At 40.0% G+C, this 23,297-nt stretch overlaps 1 protein-coding gene across 1 annotated transcript; it reads left to right on the forward strand.

Moving 5' to 3' along the window:
* The first annotated feature begins 9,553 nt into the window (after window positions 1-9,553).
* LOC117254717 (galactosylceramide sulfotransferase-like) lies at window positions 9,554-17,365 on the forward strand. Its single transcript, XM_033623110.2, has 3 exons — window positions 9,554-9,778; window positions 11,577-11,716; window positions 12,874-17,365. The coding sequence occupies exons 2-3, from the start codon at window positions 11,586-11,588 to the stop codon at window positions 14,018-14,020; spliced, it is 1,278 nt and encodes a 425-aa protein (XP_033479001.2). The 5' UTR covers window positions 9,554-9,778; window positions 11,577-11,585; the 3' UTR covers window positions 14,021-17,365.
* The last annotated feature ends 5,932 nt before the right edge of the window (window positions 17,366-23,297 follow it).

Below are 23,297 nucleotides of genomic sequence, written 5' to 3' on the forward strand. Positions count from 1 at the left end.
ACATTGACAAGTCACCACAAAACAACCATGTTTGGGGCCTAAAAAGTAGATGGGAACACAGTGACAGGTCACTACAAAACACCATTTGGAGCCTAAAATTGTCACTAGAAAAGCACAGATAGGTTGCTACAGAACAGCCACGTTTCAAGCCTAAAAAGCCACTGGAAAAACACAGACGGGTTGCTACAAAACACCCATTTTTAGAGCCTAAAAAGTAGATGGGAACACATTGACGGGTCACTACATAACACCATTTGGAACCTAAAAAATGCCACTAGAACGACACAGAAAGGGCGTTACAAAACAACAAAGTTTGGAGCCTAAAAAGCCACTGGAAAAAAACAGACAGGTCGCTACAAAACACCCATGTTTAGAGCCTAAAAGTAGTTGGAACACATTGACGGATCAATACAAAACACCATTTGGAGCCTAAAATGCCACTAGAAATACACAGATAGGTCACTACAAAACAAACAAGTCTGAAGTCTGAAAAGTAGATGGGAACACAGTGACAGGTCACTACAAAACACCATTTGGAGCCTATAATTGTCACTATAGCCTAAAAAGCTGCTGGAAACACATTGATGGGTTGCTACAAAACACCATTTGGAGCCTAAAATGCCACTAGAAAAACACAGATAGGTCACTATAAAACAACCATGTTTGGAGTCTGAAAAGTTGCTGTAAACACATTGACAAGTCACCACAAAAATCCATGTTTGGAGCCTAACAAGTAGATGGGAACACAATGGCAGGTCACTACAAAACACCATTTGGAGCCTGATAAAGCTATTGAAAATACACAGACCAGTTGCTACAAAACACCCACATTTGGAGCCTCAAAAGCTGCTGGAAAAACAAATGGGTTGCTACAAAACATCAATGTTTGGATCCAAGCCACTGGAAAGACAGCAATGACTCGCTAAAACACAACTGGGGTTGTTTTGCTCTCGAACAGTGGTCTGCAGCTTGGCAGGTATCTTGTAACATGCCATTCACCATCCCTTCCACTGTAGGTCATTGGCCTCAGCTGAGTTAACACCAATAGCAGTAGCAGTAGTAATGCAATTATGTAAACACAATATGTGTTTTTTTCCCCATTCAAATCGATTGTTACATTTTGAAACCAACTCTTTTAACAGGAATGACATGTTGTGTCTGAATGACTTATCACTATTCTAATCAACTTCCTGTTAAATTTCGTTGTGCAGTGACACCAGAAAATATTTTGGGCAGCTTTATGTGCCTGAACAAGAAAAATCAATTTCAGGTATACAAAGGACTACAAACAAAAAGCATAGGAGGAGAAGAAACAAATTAAAAAAAATGTTCAAATGAAACATGACAATCTGACAAAAATCCTCTAAAGTTTGCTAAAGTCATTCAGAGGTTCCTTCTTTCTCATTTTAAATGAGAACATCCTTTTGTGTATGGATAGATGAATGAAAGAAGCTTCTGTGCGGACACAGCAGGCCAGTCACCCTACCCATACTTGTAAGATCAAATCAGAAATAAGAGGTTTACAGTCAGATAAAGCTCAAGGCTCTATGATGCAGAGCTTCCTTAACAAAGGCACACTGGCTGGGGAGAAAACAAGTTTCTCTCCAGCTTCAAATAACAAAAAAACACAAGTTGTTCCTCCTCTTAGTCATTTGAGCCCACTGAAACTATGTGAAATCGCATTTGTTGCAAAGTAAAATGTTGCTTTGAAAGCAGGACAGGCAGCAAAAGAATGGAGGAAAAACTAGCGGAGAGAGACGGGAAGAACAAGAGAGGCAAACTAATTAAGGAGAGAGTGGCAGAGGGAGAGACAGGAAAGAGAAGGAATTGAGTCAGACGGCTTTATTTGTCGGATGCGTGTGTGTTTGGACATGCTTGTCTAACTTCTAAATCCTCTGCAAAGTCAGAGGAGTCTTTCATTCCCAAGATGAGTAAACATTGGCCCACGTTCTGTCATCACGACTGCTGCACCTTCAACCAAAAACAGCCTGTTTGTTTCTCTTTCTCTCCCCGTGCCAAGAGCCCATTTTATAAAGAACAGATAGCAAGAGAAAAGGAGTGAGTGTTGCCAACAAAAAAATTTAAATATTGTTCCTCACCCCTCTGCTTAATGAGAAAATACAAAGGGAGGCAAGGAGATAACACATACAGGCCATAATGTTCACATTCCCTCACACACACACACACGCAGCTCTCACTGTATGGGATGCACAACTTATGAATAATTCATGTTCCAGATGTGGTTATTATTAAAGACATGGTTCTGATTTCTCATATTCTTACTATTCATATGCAAAGTTAATGTTTGGTTAGCTAGTAGGATATCCTTATTCGTTTATTTTGCTTGGTGGGGGGAGTTTATCGCTCATCCTCCCTCCCTCTGTCTTATCTTCTTATTCACTCCCCAGCACCCAGTGGAATTTGCTGCAATGCTGCAAACATATCAGGAAACACATGTACCCTATACGTTGCCGTTACCTGCTATATTTTCTGCTACAGTATGATACAGATACAGGAAACCCAAGAGAACGTATCTCTCAATACACTATAAAAATCTTATCTACTTAGCTCCATATCCATCAAAGCTACACTGAAAGTTTATGGGACCAACAACTACAGTGTTATTCTTCATGACCTCATCCCAGCTCTCTACAGTACTCTGGTGAATTGCCTGCTGCTGTTGGTTTGCAAGCCACCAGAGCGCAGGAGATACTGAGGTAAATATTGGCCTGCTGGACCCTCAAGGCAGTTGTTTGTCCATAAAACACAGCTCATGCTGCACAAGCTGTTTGGAAAAATTTGATGGAAATTGGATGCGTTTTGTGGAGCTGTAAAAAAAAATGGCTGTAATATACTGGAGGTCGCCTTGTTTATAGAGGACCATTTCAGAATCAAATGAGGACCCCATCCTTTATTCAAACTACTATCGGCCTCAAACAAATACTGTAAACAAATACTGGGGTGCGGCACTGTTCATATTACTGTAATGCTGAACACAACAAAGGCCAGAGGTTCATCGTGAATAGTTTGTGGTAAGCTGAAACGGTAGGGATGTTAAGGTGCCTCTTGCTTTCAACCTAAATCCTGATTATACAGTATATGATTATAGAATTTTCATTAACATATAATAAATTTAATAAATAATAACATGACATTAACACAATGATAGCACAATTTTTGCTCAGTTTGTGGTCACTAAAGGGAGATTTAGTGCGGCAGACCCTACGGTGTAGCCTACGTGGCCTACGCGCCATTGTGAGCATTTATGCGTGTGCGGTGCTGTGTCTGTGTCACTCTGCAGTTACACCTCCAAAACACTAGTCAGCAGCGGCAGAGTTTCTGTGAAGTGCTGTAAAGTTTAGCTGATTCAAAACATGCATTAAACATGGCTTAATAGAGACAATTTCAAACACAAGTACACAAATTAGCTTCACTATAACTCACAGCACTGACAGACAAACACTTGTGTTAATCCGGACACATTTTCCCCACAAATATAACATGCTAATGTAATTAGCACAGGCCTATGGCATTTTACATTGTCGAAATTAGCCTAGAGGCTAGCAGATTTTTCCTCTACTCATATGAAACCAGGAACAACAGCAACGTTTAACAAAGGTAATGTTACAAAATTCAGCTCCATTACAACTCACAAGGTGCACTGACAAACAACTGTCTTATACTAAACACATTTTCCCAACAAATATAAGATGCTAACGTTATTAGCAAAAGCCTATGGCATTTTACATTGTATAAATTAGCCTCGCGACAAGCAGAGATTTCCTCTGTTCATATGAAGCCAGAATAAATCCCAAAGTATAAATCCCTGAAGGATAAATCACTCACAAGACTTACAATGCTATTTTTACGGAGGCTTTATCATCGACACACTTTATTGTTTCTTATTTGTGAAATTAAAGTAAATAAAAGCTTCGTCTCCACTGAGGGAAATGGTTTCAGCTTACAAATATAGACAGGAGGTCTGCGTTGCCGCGATGTGTAGTTACATTTCTAGGGAGGTGCAGGTCAGGCTACGGCGTAGGTTCTGCATCAACATAGAGGTACAGAGTTGATTTGATGCAGCAGTATAAGTCCCACATAAGACCACTCCAGTTTAAATATCAGCTGTATAAACAGCCATGGCTGGAGGAATTATGTTTCCTGGTTGTCTGTCTGTCTGTTTATCTGTTAATCTGTCTATCCCATTCTCGTGAAGTCAATGGCCTCTAGCGGAGGCGCAGCGCACCTGCGCTTCGCCAACTGGGTGTGGCCAGGCGGATTTTGCAAGTTTGGCACACCGTGCGTGCTGGCGCAGCTACTCCTCTTTCCCACCTCCGTCCCTCCTACCTGCGCAAGTCGGAAAGAGGGAGGAGAGAAGGCGTGGAGTGGGTTTTACACACATCACACCAATCAAATGAGCCCCTCTCCTCGCCCTTAAATGCGCCGCGCGAAGGCATAATGAGAGTTTACTCAATTCACCATGGCAGAAGAGAGCAGCAGCGTCAGACGGCCAAACTTCTCCCAGGAGGAAACTGATGTTTTGGTCCGGGAGGTCCAAGCTCGCAGTGTCTGAATATACGGAACTGCGAGCAGACCTCCACAGGATGATGATGCAAAGGTAGCCTGGGAGGAGGTCACCACAATTGTAAATCAATGTTGCGTTTCTCTCTTGCGTGCGCGCGCTCTCTCTTTCTCTCTCGCAGTCTCACTCGGTTTCTTTTCTTTTGACTTTTCTAAGATGACAGATGCTGAATATATACTCCCTATCTGATGCTGTGGCTGTTTGTGGTTGGCTGAGAGGGATGTGAACTCAGTTTGCAGCTGTGTTAATCAAATCAGGTTGGGTTTCCATTACGCGTGCCAAATGTGCCAAACGTGCCAATCCCCTTTGATCTGACATCAGATGTGACGGGACAGTCGATATAGAGATAATTTATGTGCTGATTGCAAATAGTTGCATTGAATAGTGGTTTTTTTTTGGGTATTTATTGCATCGTTAATGTGCCTGACATTCTGGAAACCTGCCTGTGAGGTTTTGGTGACGTGTGCGCACTGTCCGCCAGTCAGCCAAACTTCGGCTTACACCGGCTGCGCTCCGCCTGCGCTGACAGTAGACCTGGTTTCAGCTGGCGAGCTTTTAGTGCACCTTCGGCGAAGCCTTTTGGCACGAAACTGTCACTGCGGCAAGCTGGATCTGTCAGCACCTCCCTTGCTACGCCGCCACACCCATCTCAGCGCACCTCGGTCTGCCAAACTACCAAACTTAGCGCGCCTCAGGTTGCGCTGCTCGAAACTAGCTCTGCGCACCCTGCGCCGCGCCGGTAAACTAGAGCCCAATATCTCAAGAATACCTCAACGGAATTTCTTCTAATTTGGCACAAACCTCTACCTAACCTCAACGATGAATAGATTTTGGTGGTCAGAGGTCAAATGTAAAGGTCACTGTGACCTTGCAGCTGTCTCTACAAAAGGATCTGGACAGACATGAAACTGTAACTGCAACTTCAGGCATTTTAGTTTAGTTGATGTTATGTTTACATGGAGCAGATTCTGAAATAAATTTCCATTTGATCAACTGGTAAACTGGGGAACAAGGGATGAGGGGGGTGAGTTTGGGACAACAGCCCATTTTTGCCTCGGGACTTCCTAGAGGGTTTTTCCATCCCTGGGCACCATAAATCCTAAAAAACATCAACATGGTTTTGAGATGCAGCTGCTGAGAGTTCAGATCAACAGTGGTCAGTGCTGTCGCCCCCTCAGCAGCATGGAGGGCAAAAACAGAGAGTGACGGAGAGTGTGTTAAAAAATAAATAGATAGACTGTGTCACTGATAAAAAACAGAGTTACACTAACTTTAAGTTTAACAGTAATAATGCTAAACTTAAAATGTGTAACTCACCCAACACCACATCCTGACTGATGGAACAGCTCCAGTGATATTATGTTTGTTCATGGATTGTCAGATCATCATCCTCAGTGCGAGTCTTCAAATCTTGAGTGATACACTCACTGACCACTTTATAAGGTACACCATGCTAGTACCAGGTTGGACCCCTTTTGCCTTCAGAACTGCCTTAATTCTTGGTGGCATAGATTCAACAAGGTGCTGAAAACATTCCTCAGAGATTTTGGTCCATATTGACATGATAGCATCACACAGTTGCTGCAGATTTGTTGGCTGTACATCCATGATGTGAATCTCCCGTTACTCTATTACTCTAAGGTTACTCTATTGGATTGAGATCTGGTGACTGTGGAGGCCATTGGAGTACAGTGAACTCATTGTCATGTTCAAGAAACCAGTTTGAGATGATGTGAGGTTTGTGTCATGGCGCATTATCCTGCTGGAAGTAGCCATCAGAGGATGGGTACACTGTGGTCATAAAGGGATGGACACGGTCGGCAACAATACTCAGGTAGGCTGTGGTGTTTAAACCATGCTGGTACTAAGGGGCCCAAAGTGTGCCAAGAAAATATCCCCCACACCCTTACACCAGCAGCAGCCTGAACCGTTGATACAAGGCAGGATGGATCCATGCTGTGGATGCTGTTTACGGCAAATTCTGACCCTACCATCTGAATGTTGCAGCAGAAATCCAGACTCATCAGACCAGGCAACGTTTCGCTTCAGCGGGTCATCTTGACCATGTCTACCTGCCTAAATGCATTGAGTTGCTACCATGTGATTGACTGGTTAGCTATTTGCATTAATAAGCAGTTGAACAAGTGTACCTGATAAAGTGGCCTCTAAGTGTATACCATATACAGCAAAAGATACACAACCCAATTTTAATGCAGAAACTCATATTTCAACATAAAACAGTAACGATTGTTTCTCCACACATAAAGTGAAAAGGGGTGAGTGTGATGGAGCGATGAGGACATTTTGTCAATTGTGTTTTCAGTAAAACTCCTCTGACTCACAGTGTCTGATTTACGAGCAAGTGATGCTTCATGTCTGTAAAAACACAGTGTAACAAAATTCATGTAAACACAGTGTAGTTGTTAGGTTTGTGTGTGCTCACGGTTTCATGGTAACTAACACTGATGACTAATATATAACACAGTGAATACACGTTTGTAATTTTACACATTCATCAGATGAAACACATGCTGTTTATTTTCTCTAAAACAACTTCACTGTCTACAGTGAATAAAACATAATAAATCAATGTCAACGTCTGCTCAAAACTGAAAAACGGGTTCATTACCACAGATGAATGTTGTTTGTAAGCAAACAAAACTGATTTCAGTTTAATGACCTGAAGTATAAACACGGTCTTTATGGTCTTTTTTTAGGAACAGAGAATAATTGTCGCTCTGAAACGACTTCTGCTACAGATTAGTTTCTGAAACACTTAATTATCCTGCAGTATGTTAAGATGAAAAAGTTTTTTTATTTATTTATTTATTTATTTATTTTATGGTGTTTCTCATTTACAGATCCATAAACTCCACAGTTGACTAATGAGCAGCAGTGCGGTGCTGGAACAGCAGGACTTAAAGGGAACCAACACAGAACTGACAGTGTCACTGGGACGCCAGGCAGGAAACTTCTCCTGCAGAGTAACTGGCACGGTTCCACCAAACTTGAAAACCGTGGTGTTTTTGTTGCTTGAGCTTAGACTCTGAAACTAGTGACCATTTCCAAAAGCTGAAACAACAACAGCCCATCATTACAGTTACTCCTACAGCTGATCTTTATCCTGATGAACTCCTCAGCCTTCCCTAAGCTGTTAACATTAATGTTCCTGTGACCATCCTCAGTAATCTCCATGTTATTACACAATCATTTCACTGGAGGTCACTGTCACACAACTGCTGTACAGATAGAGATGCATTTGATGGAAAAGGTCTTCTCTGTTGCATGAACAAAAGGAAAACAAAAATCTAAAATGTCACAAAGTGTATTATTCACATAAGATAACGTTGTTTGGAGGTACTGTATTATTCAAAATATTTCATAAAAATGACGTATATTTGCATCTGCAGTGTCATAAAATGGGGTTTTTTCGAAGGAACTCACTGACAGCTGCATGTTGTAAACTAAAGTTTAAAAAAGGGGAAATCATGTAGTGATGACCATAAATGATCATAATGTTATCTAACATTAAAGCCCTCTGGTGCCACTGGGGCTCAGTGCCTCTTAGTATAAATAGAATACACAGATGTTTTGCAAAGGGGCTAATTATTGTTATGTATATAAACCAAAGTGTATTCTTCTTGCCCTGACTGCTTGATTTAATGTCCTAAACAGACTCTAGAGTTCAACACTCATGCCACCATGATTACACCTGCATAACCTGGCACAGTGGTATAACTCAAAGAACAAAGATACGTTTGAAAAACCCCAGAACAAACTGTAACAACACCAGTCCAAGAAAAAAATGGCCACGCATCATACATTTTGTAGAACACTACAAAAATAAAAACATAAAAACAAGGTTTGAAATACGCATCTCTGCCTCCGTACTGCCTCAGCCCATAATGTAACAGGTGTGACCCCCCTAACAATATTTTTAAAGGTGGTATAATTTAAATCATTTTCAAATTAAAGTTACCTTTTTAACTTCCTGTTTATTACATTTTTAATCAATTTTTAATGACAATGCATTTAAATGTTAATGAATTCAATGAAAATGAATTCAATGAAAATATGAAAAGTATTTCAATTAAATTTCATTAAAAAATGTCTCTCAGACAGTTACACAAACTAATTAGGTTCAGTCCAAGGACACATATTAGCACAAATATTCAACAGTTGAAACTTAATATGGCCCTCAAGATTGTGCAAGGTCTATGTGCAAATTATTTTACCAGCTATTTTCAGTATGTTCAGGACTCCAATGAGTATGAGTGTATCTAATGTGAAACAAAGCAGTCTAAAAAGTGAAGAAGGGAGAAGCATATTCCTTCACATGAGGGGGAGGAGCCGAATAAAATCCCAGAGGAAATTAAATCTGCCCATTCTCTGAATAGTTTAAAAAAAACAAAACAAAACAAAAAAAAAAAAACAGCAGAAAATGGACAGTTCTAGGTTTCTGGTCTGGTTTCTGAATTTAAGTGTTTTTTAATTGTACTTTATGACTTTATTTCTTTTTCTCAAGTGTATTGTTGTAAAAATTGGATATTAGAAACATATGTCATTCCCTATTTCTGGCTGCCTCCCCGGCTAGACTTCAGGACTGTATTGGAAATAAGTCATGTGACTTTATTCATGTATTAATCCTGGTGAATTTTAGCACTGTATGCACATTCATGTACTGTATTTTGATTTATCAGATACATTTAGTCAGTCAGACATGCTGTGAACATGTGAAAGGTGATCTTCTAAAATTTGAAAAGAGCAGCGTGCAGACAAACACTGCTGTGTCAGTTGTCTTGTCCATTTTCAGCAGTCTGCAATAAATTCATAAAACAAAGATAATTTCTATTTCCATTCTGAGTGAGAGGGAAATCACCTCAGTTTGGTAAAACACTCAGTTGAACGACGAGATGAGGGCCTCTGCTGAGAGGAGAGGATACTGCAGTGAGGCATGACAGCTGGGATACCTGCGTCCTGCCTTGTCTTTGCACCTGGAACACAAAGTCTGATACCAGGACAGGTTTTTGTGTCCAATCTGATTTGGTTACCGTGGAGATAGCAAAGTTTGGGCTCAGAGTATCATCCAGACTACAATAAGGTAAGCAAGGCCATAAAAAGATAAGATATGCAATAACTGCCATGGCAAGACGAAGTTTGATATGTGAGTCCAGCGACTGGCATGCCACATAAACAGTAAGTGTTCACTTCCTTCTCTGTAAAGCTAACGAGATGTTTTGATTATCATCCGTAAATTTAAACTTTTAAAGAACATTAATTATCTTTATTTTTTTGTCTTTACATGGCAGTCCATGTTTTGTATTGTATGATCTTTAAGTCATAAAAATGAGTGTAAAATAGAGACTCAAACGCACAGTAACACAATGATTACAATAGTAAATATGAATACAACAGATATTTATTGTTTTAGTCCGTTCAAAAGAACAGCACTGTGCAGTTTTATGTAATAACATGATATGTACAGTGTATTTTTAGATTAGGACCAGCTTAAAGATATTGTATTTAGATAGACGGATAAATAGATTGATAGTTTAGTCCCACAGTGCAAATTTGTGGTTAACAGTGCAGGTATTGCAATGTAATTGGTGATTAAACTCAACAGTAAGAGCAGTGCAGGAGTAATGAATACTTTGCTATAGATGATATGAACACAATTAAACAGGAATATATGTGCAGATACCAGTGCAGATGCTTTTTTTAAGTAGAAGTATTGAACAAGTAATGCTGGAAAATACAAAATATAAAAAGCACAGAAGGTTAAATATGAAATGCTAGCCAAGGGTGAATATCTAAATAAATACAAATGCAAACAGGGTGTACATATCAATAGAAATTTCATAAGCTTAACATAACCAGTAACCAGTATTTATGTGTCTCCTTAGAGAAGAGCAGAGTAGAATCATAGAAGCGAATGTGACCAATATAAAGCTTAATAACAAAGAAAAGAAAAGAAAAGAAAAGAAAAGAAAATAATCGTGAAAGACAAAATACTCAAAACACTTCTGGGTTTAACATTTAAAAATACCATTATAAAGATGGATTTTCTCCGGCTGCATGCTAATTAGCAGTTTTGTATTCTCTGGGTTTAAAGTATGCTGACAATATTTTTTGAATGTTCACTTATATATTTAAAAAAAAAAACAGCCAAAAAACAATAATTTTGCTAATGTAATTCTGCAGAGAGAAAATATGTCATTGATAGAATTAAGCATGTAGGAGAGGTCAACAGATGTCTCCTTGTGGTAATTACAACAGAATTTTAAAATGGAAAAAGGAATAATTACGATTTTTATGACTATAATATATAAACAGAGTGTGTCTCGTGCGTGATTTGAATAATTCTCTGCAAATAATATCAATTAAACATGATCTCACATGAATATAAACAGTGATCACTGTAAATTTGTACCATTATTTAAAGTTGCACCTAAGTCAGATGGGAAGCTTTATGCGCCCTTTGTGTTTGAAAATTATAAATGTTTTAAATTAAAATGTATAATATGCTCATGTTTTCAAATAATAACTTCTAAAATATGTATATGTTAATGATTTATTTTAAACAAATGCACTTTTAATTATATGTTTAACTGAATTTTCCTTATTTTTTGAAGAAGTGTATTACACAGGCATGTGTTGCCATGAAATATATTCGAATACTGTATGTCTCTGAGTATAAAATGGGGCCAGACTGCATCATGGATTGGTTATAAAATTAAATGAGTCTTTGCTCTGTTTTCAAGTTAAAAGATATTCTTAATGACTTGATTTGTCTGTCTAAGAATAACGTCAATTTTATATATCAGTTCCAGTTTTTCATTTTTATTTATTTATTTGAAGCACTGACCTGGCACTGGAACATTGTAAATTATTAAATCATAAAGTCATTGTGTGTTATTTGTTAAAGGATGTGTGGCATGAAAACATTGTCCCTGCCCTTTCATTCTTCCTCTTCTCATGAGATGATCTTTTTCAGTCCCTTGTTATGATGCACCAAACACAAGAGAGGCCGCCGTGGCAGCTCCTGGTCAAACGTGTGACTGTCGCCAGCCTGCTCATCAGTATAATTCTGCTCTACGCTCTTTCAACATTCCACATCAACATCAGTCCACCAGAGTAAGACTTTTACACACAATGTCTGAAAATACAACAGACCTGTATATTGACAGTTATCAGGAAGAAAAACAACTGTCAAAAAAGGCATTAGCATAACTAGGGGCCAATTACCAGATGCAGAATAGATGGAAAGGTAAAAACAAGACATAACTTTTAAACTTCTTTGCTAATCGTCTCATATTGGCTTCAACCTTTTTGACCTTTTGTGGTCAAAAAGGTGTGTGTGAGTGTGAATAGTTACTGAGTAGCAGGTGGCACCGTGTATGGTAGCCTCGGCCACCAGTGTGTGAATGTGTGTGAATGGGTGAATGTGACTCAGTAGTGTAAAAGTGCTTTGAGAGGTCAGAAGACTAGAAAGGCGCTATACAAGTGCAGTCCATTTATCATTTAGAAAGAATTGGTGCAGCTTCATATCAGCTTTCCACAACAAACAGGTAGACTTTCATAAAACACCCACAAAAGATCATAAAATGATTTCACCTTATGCACCATACTGGTAATAGTATCATGAACAGTCAACTGTGTTATAAATTATAGACTTTGGAATCAAAGTCCAATACATCCAACTAATTACTGTAGACACAAACACAGTGGTTGCCCTGGAGTAGTCTGAAGATGAACCTCACTGCTTCCATGTGTTCCTCTTTTTTTATCATATTCTCTTCTTTTCTTATTTGTTTCTTTTCACTGCTTATAGAGTGATTGCTAATTATACAGATGCAAATAAAGAGGGGAGTATGTGAATGTATGGTATATTCACTTACTGGCTTAAGATGTGCTGTGTATGACACCTATACGTTGGACAAAATTACCTGTAATGAATAACAGTAACATAATCTTGGCATGTTGAGATTTCACATTCAATCTTGTATTCATCATCTTTGAGCTACTCTCAATTTTAATTGAGAGTTAATTGCATTCGAAGGGCAGCTTGCATTTATTACTGTGGTGAGAGTTGGTGTGGTGTAGAACAGGACATACAGATCAGTCTTCAGATTTCGTTCATTTTATTGACACTGTGTTTGTCTTTTATAGCTTTAGGCCTTCACAACACATTGTAAACTTGGCATTTACTTTATACTTTTAGTGCAAAACTGTAACCATGCTATTATAAATTATGGTGACACTTAATAATTACCTCATGCTTACTTTTCTAGACTCCCAGTGCCTCACTCTTGTGCTCCCCAACCAGACAAGCACAGCACCCAGCCAACCACAAAGAGCTCACAGCAAGACAATGACATCTGTGTTCCGAAAGTAGATATCATGTTTATGAAGACCCATAAAACTGCCAGCAGCACCTTCCTCAACATCCTGTTCCGCTTTGGAGAGAAGCACAAACTCAAATTTGCCTTCCCTAGCAGCCGTAATGACTTCTTCTATCCCTCGTCTTTTCAGCGCACATATGTTCAAGGCTACAAGTCTGGAATGTGTTTTAACATCATGTGTAACCACATGCGATTCAATGCACCCGAAGTGGCCAAAGTGCTGCCCAGAGACACTTTCTACATCACAATCCTGCGAGATCCAGCAGAGCTCTTTGAGTCATCCTTTCATTACTTTGGTCATGTTGTTCCTCTGACTTGGACAATACCAGGTGAGGATACGATGGCTGAGTTCCTGCGTGATCCAAACCACTACTTCAGCAAAAGTGGATTAAACTCCTTTTACCTGAAGAACCTGCTGTTTTTTGACTTTGGGCAGGACAACACTCTGGATCCAGATGACCCCCGTGTAGAGGAGAGCATCAAGGCCATCTCTGAGCGTTTTCACCTAGTTATGCTAATGGAGCATTTTGAGGAGTCACTCATCCTGCTTAAGGATGCTCTCTGCTGGGAGATGGATGACCTCCTCTTCTTCAAGCTCAACTCTCGTAAGGAATCCATTGTATCTAAACTGACTCCGGAGCTTAGGGCGAAGGCTCTGCAGTGGAATGCCATTGACTGGGAGCTTTACAAACATTTTAACCACACCTTCTGGGAGAAGGTGGAGGCTTATGGAAGAAAGCATATGGCAGAGGATGTCGCAGAGCTCAGGAGGAGGAACATGGAATTGGTGGAGATCTGCATTGAGGGAGGTCATGCTGTTGATGCTGGAAGCATTCATGATGCAGCCATGCAGCCGTGGCAGCCCATTGGAGAGAGGTCAATTGAAGGATACAATTTGAAAAAAAATGTAGACAAAGCTCATCAGGAGTTGTGCCGAAAAATGTTAACTCCGGAAATTCAATATCTGACAGACTTGGGGGTTAACTTGTGGGTCACAAAGCTGTGGGGACATGTCAGGAAGATCATTAACTTATGATGAGATAACTGAGACAAAAGAGCTGAAGGAATTTGAGAGTGATTTTCTAGAATATTTACCTACCTTTGTTCCATATTACCACACCGATTTTTATGACCTGACTTTTTATTGTATAATGTATTTATTGGAGTCTGACTCAGATGTACAAGAGCACAGAAGTGTCTCTGATGGAGTATCTGAAACCAGCCAATTCAGTTCAGAGCTGCAGTTTCAAACCTATTACAATCCAACCAGTGGCACCTAGAAACAGCAGCAGTTAAGAGAGATGGATTATAATGGATCGTAAAGTAACAGTTCACACCAAAATCAGTAATACATATTATTCCTCTTACTTGTAGTGCTGTTTATCAGTTGAGATTGTTTTGGTGTGCTGAGTTGTGGAAATATCGGCCTTATAGATGTCTGCCTCCTCTTGAATATAATTGAACTAGATGGCACTTGGCTTGTGGCAAGACAAGGCAGCTTTATTTGTATAGCACACTTCATACACAAGGGCAATTCAAAGTGCTCTACAGAGCAATAGAATATAAAAAATATTAAAGGATACAGACAAGAGGAAAGAGAAAAAAGATATAAAAGTTAAGATAATTACTAAATGATATACAATTTTTAAAAAATCACCAAAAATAGCAAAAGTGCAGACAAGGGGTGCAAAGATAAAAAGAATATTTTAAACTGAGTTCAAAAATAAGTTTACAGTCATTACAGGGTGGAGTAGGCACTGTAAAAAAGGAATGCTTTTAGCTTTGACTCAAGAGTGCTCAGAGTCGTGGCTTGTCTAACATCATCTGGGAGGTTATTCCAGGTTTGTGCTGCATGATAACAAAATGCTGCTTCACCATGTTTTGTTCTGACTGTTGTGATCGTCAATAAGCTGGCCTCAGATATCCTCAGGGTCCTTGAAGGAACATATGTCACAAGCATGTCACAGATATATTTGGGCACTGAGCCACAGAGTGATTTATACACAAGCAGCAAGGATTTAAAATCAGTTCTAAAAGTGACAGGTAGCCAGTGTAAGGATTTTAGAACTGGAGATATGTGGTCCTAGTTTTTGTCAGGACCCTAGCAGCAGCAATCCTGAATAAGCTGAAGTTGCCGAACAGCTTGTTATGAAAGTCCTACAAACAGACCATTGCAGTGATCTAATCTACTGGAAATAAAGGCGTGGGTGAGCCTTTCAAGGTCTTGCTTTGACATTATTCCCCTGACTCTATGTTTTTTAGATGGTAGTAGGCAGATGAGGTTACGGATATAATATGGCTGTGGAAATTTAAATCAGAGTCCAGGATAACACTAAGGTCCATTGTGTGACTCTTAGTTATAAGACAGAGGAATTTGAGGTGAGAGCTGACACTGTCTTTTTTTTTATGGTCCAAAGACAAGTACGTCGGTCTTATCTCTGTTGAGCTGGAGAAAATTTTGATGCATCCAATCACTGATTTGCTTAATATGGTGACACAGACACTCTACAGGTCCATAATCACCTGGTGAAAGTGATACTGTATATGTGCATGTCATCTGCATAATTATGGTGGGCTACTTTAGCGTTTTGTATGATTTGGCCTAATGGAAGTATACAGAGATTAAACAAGAGGGGTCCCACAATGGACCCTTGTAGGACCCCACATGTCACGGCCATCTGGTCTGACTTAGTTACCAATCGAGATAAAATACTTCCTGTCATGAAGGTATGACTTGAACCATTTAAGGACAGTTCCAGAGAGTCCGACCCAGTTTTCTAGTCTTTGTAACAAAACTTCATAGGCGTAGGATTGGGTAGGGACGGTAGGGACACGTCCCTACCAATATTCAGCCCCTTCTATTGTCCCTACCAATATAAACACTGGCTGTTGGCATCCGCTCAATATGGTACACAAAGGGTTAACAATCGTTCGTGTCTACCATATGTCCCACCTCTAACCTCATATTGCTCATCGATTGGCTCTACCGTTATTTTGGTAACGTGTGATTGGTCCTCCCCAGCACCGCTCTCTTCACTGACTTTGTGGGTGCGCTTCACCGTACAGTTCACGGCAGTTCATGACGGAACGACACATACACGTGCGTCACCGTTAGCGCTCCAAATCGGAGCAGGGTCTGCCCATTGGTCTGATAGTCCATTGGTCTGACATCCCATTGTTCCGACCATATTAAACCCATTGTTCCAAATTCCCGTCCCTCGGATCACTATTACCAACCCAACTGCAGACTGAAGGCTGGTACTGAAGTTACGCCCCTTCGGAGTATACTGTTATCTGTTATCAGTGTATATTCATGTAACTGGTAACATTAGAGAACACATTAACCAAGACATTCTTGTGTTTAGTGTAGATATCTAAATATGCATTATAAAGCAGTGATCAGTTTCACATGACGTGTAATTGCATTAAAAAACATCAACGTACAGGTCGCCGCCATGGAGCACTTTTATGTCCCTACCAATGTGAAAATCAAACCTACACCCTTGCAAAACTGTGTGGTCCATTGTGTCAAAAGCAGTACTTTAATCCAACAGCAATAAAACAGAGACTTTGCCTGAGTCATTGTTCACACGAATGTCATTTATTACCTTTACAAGTGCAGTCTCAGTGCAGTGATGGGGCCGAAAACCTGACTGAAAATTATCAAAGCAATTGTTTAGCTTTAAAATGTTGCTAAGTTGCTGGTAGACAACTTTTTCAATAACTTTACTAAAAAACAGTAAGTTTAAATTAGGCTGATAGTTGTTCGGTACAGTGGCATTAAGACTGCTCTTCTTTAGGAGAGGCTCAAAGTGCTGTTGAAAAACTCAACAGCAATGTCTCTTTTCAGAAATCATTATCTAGTTAATCAAGATAATCCACAGACCTTGTTGTGAGCAGTTTCATGTAGGAACTATTTTATTTCTCCCAAACTACACCTGCCAACCGAATCACCCCGCAGAAGGAAGCATGCATCTACTCATGAACGATAGCAACCTAGACTGATGAATAGCACTACATGTATGAGACAAAAACATGCATTTTTGATTTGGGGGTGAATTGCCCATTTAAATTCATCTTTATTTCTGCATCCAAATGTGTGTGTTTGTGTATATGAGATGTTACATGGTACAAGTAAATCTACATGTTGACATATTGGTAAGGCATAATCCTCTTTTTTCATGCTTTTTCATGTTTTCTTTGCTTTACATTTCATTCTTTGCCTCTTAAACAACTCAGCGTCAGACTAGGTGTCTGCACTTAATGTATCCAGGATCTTTATGTCTAGATAAAATTGTTTATGTTTGCCCATGAGCATGGAATGATGTTCGAAACTGAATTAAACCAGACATGCAACCTGCTCTTTGAGACTTTGTTTTGAATACCAATTAAAAATATGTATCTGCTTTAATATAGCTCTGACAAGCACTGCTTTTCAAGGGATGTTTACAAGGCAGCAAATGACAACTTGTCAAAAAATAAAGAGACTGTGCTGCTGGCGTATCAGTCGCAAACACTGCAAAACTTGGCAAAGCGACAAGGGGACAAGTTCCTTCTTTTGTAAATTGATTCACACAAGTTTTAGACTTTGACTGACAGGAGGACAGGAAATCTTGACAATAGAAAATCCTATACTAACATTTTCACAGATCCCACTTGTCATAAGCACATAAAAGCAAAAAATATAACAGAGAAAACAAACTTCCCTAAAAGTGTGCCATAACACAATAACTGAAGGATGATAAGTTGATAAGCTGGCAACATCTTTCTGTAGTAAAACAATAGCACAATTTATGCCATGCTGAGGCATGAAGTCCAGTAGAAGTATGGTTTGACTGGGTCATGCTGATGTAGTGTAGTGAACGCAACCTAGTATTTTCACCTTTTATTATGAATGCAATATGATTTATAAACCCCCTTCTCAACAAAGAACTCCCTTCTGTCCTCCTTGCCCTTTACACACAGTCTTAGAAGCACAGGCCTGCCAACTGAATTTTTATTACCCTGAAAAGCAGTTATACAGTCCCACCATAAACTAATTTGGCATGATTTACAGTGGTACCAAGCTACAAATATATTCCAAAGACTATATCAGGCTGTAAGTTTGATCATTAATGCAATCTGGCAGTAAAGAGAACTCTGTTGTCAGGATGTTTGTTTCACTGCAGCACTCCTACGCCATAATAGGGGCAAAAATGAAACTCCTGTGTTGTGTTTAAGGCAAAAATAATGTACCAACTAAGGCACGCACTGCACGGTACAACATATGTTTATGAACCTGATTATTTTATCTGGACAACCCTGAAAATAAAAACATAAAAACAGTGAGTGATCTCAACAATTATCATCCTACCTCCAATCTAATTTTGCTTGGCAAATGTCAGGGAGGGTGACACGGTGGTGTAGTGGTTAGCACTGTTGCCTCACAACAAGAGGATTCCTGGTTTGTTGGAGGTAGGATGATAATTGTTGAGCCCTCTTGTGTGGAGTTTGCACGTTCTCCCCGTTCCAGTGTTGGTTTTCTCCACATACTCCAGCTTCCTCCCGCAGTCCAAAGACATGCAGGTTAATTGGTGACTCTAAATTGGCTGTAGGTGTGGATGTGAGTGTGAATGGTTGTCTGTCTCTATGTGTCAGCCCTGTGATAGTCTGGTGACCTGTCCAGGGTGCACCCTGCCTCTCGCCCAATGTCAGCTGGGATAGGCTCCAGCCCCCCCGCGACCTTCAAGAGGATATGCGGTTATGGAATGAAATGTCAGGGCCGGCTATAGACTTCTGGGGCTTTGGTATGGGGGCCCTGTTATTGTAACGTGTTGCCACATGGCTCTGAACTGACTAGTGTATTGTAATATTAGTTTAAGCACACGTCATGTGCATATAAGGAGTAAAGTGAGACTTAGTAGAAGCAACACTATCTTTAAATAGACTCCAGTAAATACAGTATTGTGTTACCCCTAACCATATGAATGAATGATTTTTTTAACACAGATGTTTATATTGTTTATTGAACTTAAATCATGGGCTGCAGTGCCGTCAAACTGTCAAAGAATAGCATGTGAAGGTTCTTATCCCAGTTTGTGTGGACTTTGCTTCTTGTCTCGTTCATTAAACCTCTTAAAATTCAACTCTGAAAAGACAAAGGTTCTCTTCATTGGTGCTGAAAATATCTCAAAACAAATTCAGCCACTCATCAGCCCCCTCACTCTGAACATACAATCAGGTGTAAATAATCTGGGTGTTATTCTTGACAGTAATTCGACCCTGGAGCAACGTGTGAAGAATGTAGTCCAGTATCTCCAAATGTACAGTCAGGTCCATAATTATTTGGACAATGATACAGTTGTCGTCATTTTGGCTCTGTACACCACCACAATGGGTTTTAAATGAAACAATGAATACCTGCTTAAAGTGCAGACTCTCAGCTTTCATTTAAGGCTTTTATTCAAAAATGTAGTATGAACCGTGTAAGAATTACAACCATTTCTTCACACAGTCCCCCAACTTTAAGGGCTCATAAGTATTTGGACAAACTAACATAATCATCAATTAAACAGTCAGTTTTAATACTTGGTTGCAAATCCTTTACAGTCAATGACTGCCTGAAGTGTTGGACACATAGGCATCATCAGATGCTGGGTTTCTTCCCTGGTGATGCTCTGCCAGCCCTTTACTGCAGCCGTCTGCACTTCCTGCTTGTGTTTTGGGTGTTTTGCCCTCAGTTTTGGCTTCAGCAAGAGAAACGCATGCTCAGTTGGATTCAGGTCAGATGATATGACTTGACCATTGCAGAACATTCCACTTCTTTGCCTTAAAAATGTCTTTGGTTGCTTTTGCAGTATGCTTCAGGTCAATGTCCATCTGCACTGTGAAGCATTGTCCAATGAGCTTTGAAGCATTTGGTTGAATCTGAGCAGATAATGTAGCCCCAAACACTTCAGCTTTCATCCTGCTGCTCTTGTCAGCAGTCACATCATCAATAAATACAAGAGAACCAGTTCCACTGGCAGCCATACATGGCCATGACATAACAGTACCTCCACCATGCTTCACTGATGAGGTGGTGTGCTTTGGATCATGAGCAGTTCCTTCCCTTCTTCCTTCTCTTGTCTTCCCATCATTCTGGTAGTTGATCTTTGTTTTATCTGTCCATAGTATGCTGTTCCACAACTGTACAGGCTTTTTAGATGGTTTTTGACAAACTCTAATCTGGCCTTCCATTTTTAAGGCTAACCAATGGTTTGCATCTTGTGATAAACCCTCAGTATTTATTGTGAAGTCTTGTCTTGCTGACAAGAGCAGCAGGATGAAAGCTGAAGTGTTTGGGGCTACATTATCTGCTCAGATTCAACTAAATGCTTCAAAACTCATTGGACGATGCTTCACAGTGCAGTTGGACATTGACCTGAAGCATATTGCAAAAGCAACCAAAGACATTTTTAAGGCAAAGAAGTGGAATGTTCTGCAATGGCCAAGTCATATCATCTGACCAGAATCCAATTGAGCATGCGTTTCTCTTGCTGAAGCCAAAACTGAGGGCAAAACACCCAAAACACAAGCAGGAAGTGCAGACGGCTGCAGTAAAGGGCTGGCAGAGCATCACCAGGGAAGAAACCCAGCATCTGATGATGCCTATGTGTCCAACACTTCAGGCAGTCATTGACTGTAAAGGATTTACAACCAAGTATTAAAACTGACTGTTTAATTGATGATTATGTTAGTTTGTCCAAATACTTATGAGCCCTTAAAGTTGGGGGACTGTGTGAAGAAATGGTTGTAATTCTTACACGGTTCATACTACATTTTTGAAAAAAGCCTTAAATGAAAGCTGAGAGTCTGCACTTTAAGCAGATATTCATTGTTTCATTTAAAACCCATTGTGGTGGTGTACAGAGCCAAAATGATGACAACTGTATCATTGTCCAAATAATTATGGACCTGACTGTAGGTCCTTTCTGTCCTACGTGCTCTTATATCCTCCCCCCTTGTTTACTGTAAAGCCTTGTTCACCTGCTTAAACAATCTATCTATACATCAGCTCCAAATCATTCAAAATCAAAACGATCCTCACATATCACAGCTATTTTGGCCTCCCTGCATTGGCTTCCTGTCTCTTTCAGAATCCATTTCAAAGTTCTTTTAATTACATACAAGGCTCTCAACGATCTGGCACTTAAGTATAAAACTGAACTTCTCAAACCGTACCGTCCAAACAGGCCCCTCAGGTCTGCTAGTCTGGGTCTTCTAATTGTCCCAGAGTCCAGGTTAAAGACAAAGTGTGATCGAGCCTTTTCGGTTCTTGCTCCTCAACTTTGGAACAGCCTACCACTGACCATCATATCAGCTGACTCTGTTCATGTCTTTAAATCTCATCTGAAACCTTACCTTTACAGATTGGCCTGTCTGGACTGTTGATAGACTTATTGTGTGTATCGGAGTGTATGTATGTATGTATGTATGTATGTATGTATGCAGCCATATGTTTATGTATGCATCCTTACAGGTATATATGTGTTTGTAGAATCGCTTTTGTTTTGTATTTTCTTCACCTTGGAAAGCACACTGTGCTTTTGTCAGTTGTTGTTGTTTTCATAGGGAACCATAAATCCTTTACTTTGCCTTTCTCTTTTTTTTTTAAAAAGATATTTTTTGCCTTTAATGGACAGGACAGGTAAGTGTGAAGGGGGGAGAGAGAGAAGGGGGGATGACATGCAGCAAAGGGCCACAGGCTGGCTTCGAACCCGGGCCGCTGCGGCAACAGCCTTGTACATGGGGCGCCTGGTCTACCACTAAGCCACCAACGCCCCAACTTTGCCTATCTCTGAGCCTGGCAAAAATGGCTCGAGATGTTGTCAGGTTTTGTTTAGAAAATTCAACTTTTATTTCTTTTTTGTCTCTAGACCAGGGGCCCTAAGCAGCTAAGCAGCTTGTATTACATAATGGGCAGGGCTGGCTTTGGCAAAAGTTGTACACCATTAGTTGATCATTGACAGTCCCTTGTAAATGATCAACTGATGGTGCATTCAATTTAAAGACTCATTCGTCTGCTCTCAGGATTAATCATGTCGCATAGTTACTGCCATTTTTTTCCATCATGATTAAAACTGTATTTGCATTAAACCAGGAAAGGCTTTCCCTGGCTCTTTCAGTGGCTCTCTCATACAACTCACAGCTTTTGCTTTTTTTTAACAGTGGATTAGACTCAGCGTCATATATGTGAATATAGAAATGGGCCATGCTCCATTTCACTACCATGACAAAAGTTATTACCAAGTGCTGCATGGATACTGACTCATTTCTATGTCTGTAGGTGATGTAATTCTAAGTCCTATGTTTGCATGTGGCCCAAATACACTGGAGACTATGTTCATAGCACACATTTGTTTCCTTTAATCTCCCCCATTTGTGCCCGCAACTGATATTTTGGATTTGCTTTGATGGAAGTGTTCTCTTGGCTTGCCAAAGCTCAAATCTGAAGAAATGTTCAAAACTGGTCAAACTGTTTGGCTGTAAAGTGAGTTTTCTTATCTATATTTAGTCTTTGGGCAAATGGGACTGCAGTTTGTTTTCTATATATTTCATTATATTTTAGGGAACAGTGCTCCCATGTGCCCAAAGACTAATAAGATTTTTAAAGTATACCACTGTGTAAGTGGATCAAGGTAAATTCCAGGATCAAAATTTGGGGCCTTTGTGTAACATCATCACACAAAGTAGGGTGAATCTCTGCTCCTGAACATGCTATTGAATGAGGAGGTCGGTGTCATCTCCAAAAGGACAGTTCTTTGTCTCAGTGCTGCCGTCACTGCCGTTAGAACCTTGAGCACACCTGCGTCTTACGGAGCATTGTGAACGTCAAACCCTGCTAGTCTCAGTCCGTCCCCCATCAGGTTTATGAAATGTGTGTTGTCATTATTTGACAGAATCTCCTGCTTCTTTAGCCTCAGTGACATAGTTGATGTGAATGAAACCATCAGCCGGTCTTTGTATTTCTCTTTATGGGCACCACCCTTGTAGGTAACTGGCTTCTTTACCCCTCAAACATGATCACCACTGATTGCCCATAATGTTTTTGAAAGACTAAGACCTGCAGGATGTCTCTTTCTGGCACATCATCAGCGGGCAAACTGTTCCAGATCACTTCTGCAATTTATTTGAATTCAAATATACTGCTTAAATGTATTGAAAAAGTAAGATAATGATGATAAGATTAAATATGCCCAAAGTTGCTGATAGAACCAGCCAACCCACAAAAACTTCACATCTCCACCCCTTCGTCTCCCCCATGCCATGATCCCCTATATGTGTCAAACTTA

The sequence above is a fragment of the Epinephelus lanceolatus genome, chromosome 3, assembly GCF_041903045.1.
Source record: "Epinephelus lanceolatus isolate andai-2023 chromosome 3, ASM4190304v1, whole genome shotgun sequence".
Taxonomy (NCBI): domain Eukaryota; kingdom Metazoa; phylum Chordata; class Actinopteri; order Perciformes; family Serranidae; genus Epinephelus; species Epinephelus lanceolatus.

Bases quoted from the DNA above. Each gene is read 5' to 3' on its own strand.
- LOC117254717 (XM_033623110.2), top strand. From the start codon at position 11,586: ATGATGCACCAAACACAAGAGAGGCCGCCGTGGCAGCTCCTGGTCAAA. The intron at 11,717-12,873 runs GTAAGACTTTTA...TTACTTTTCTAG, and splicing joins ATCAACATCAGTCCACCAGA to ACTCCCAGTGCCTCACTCTT.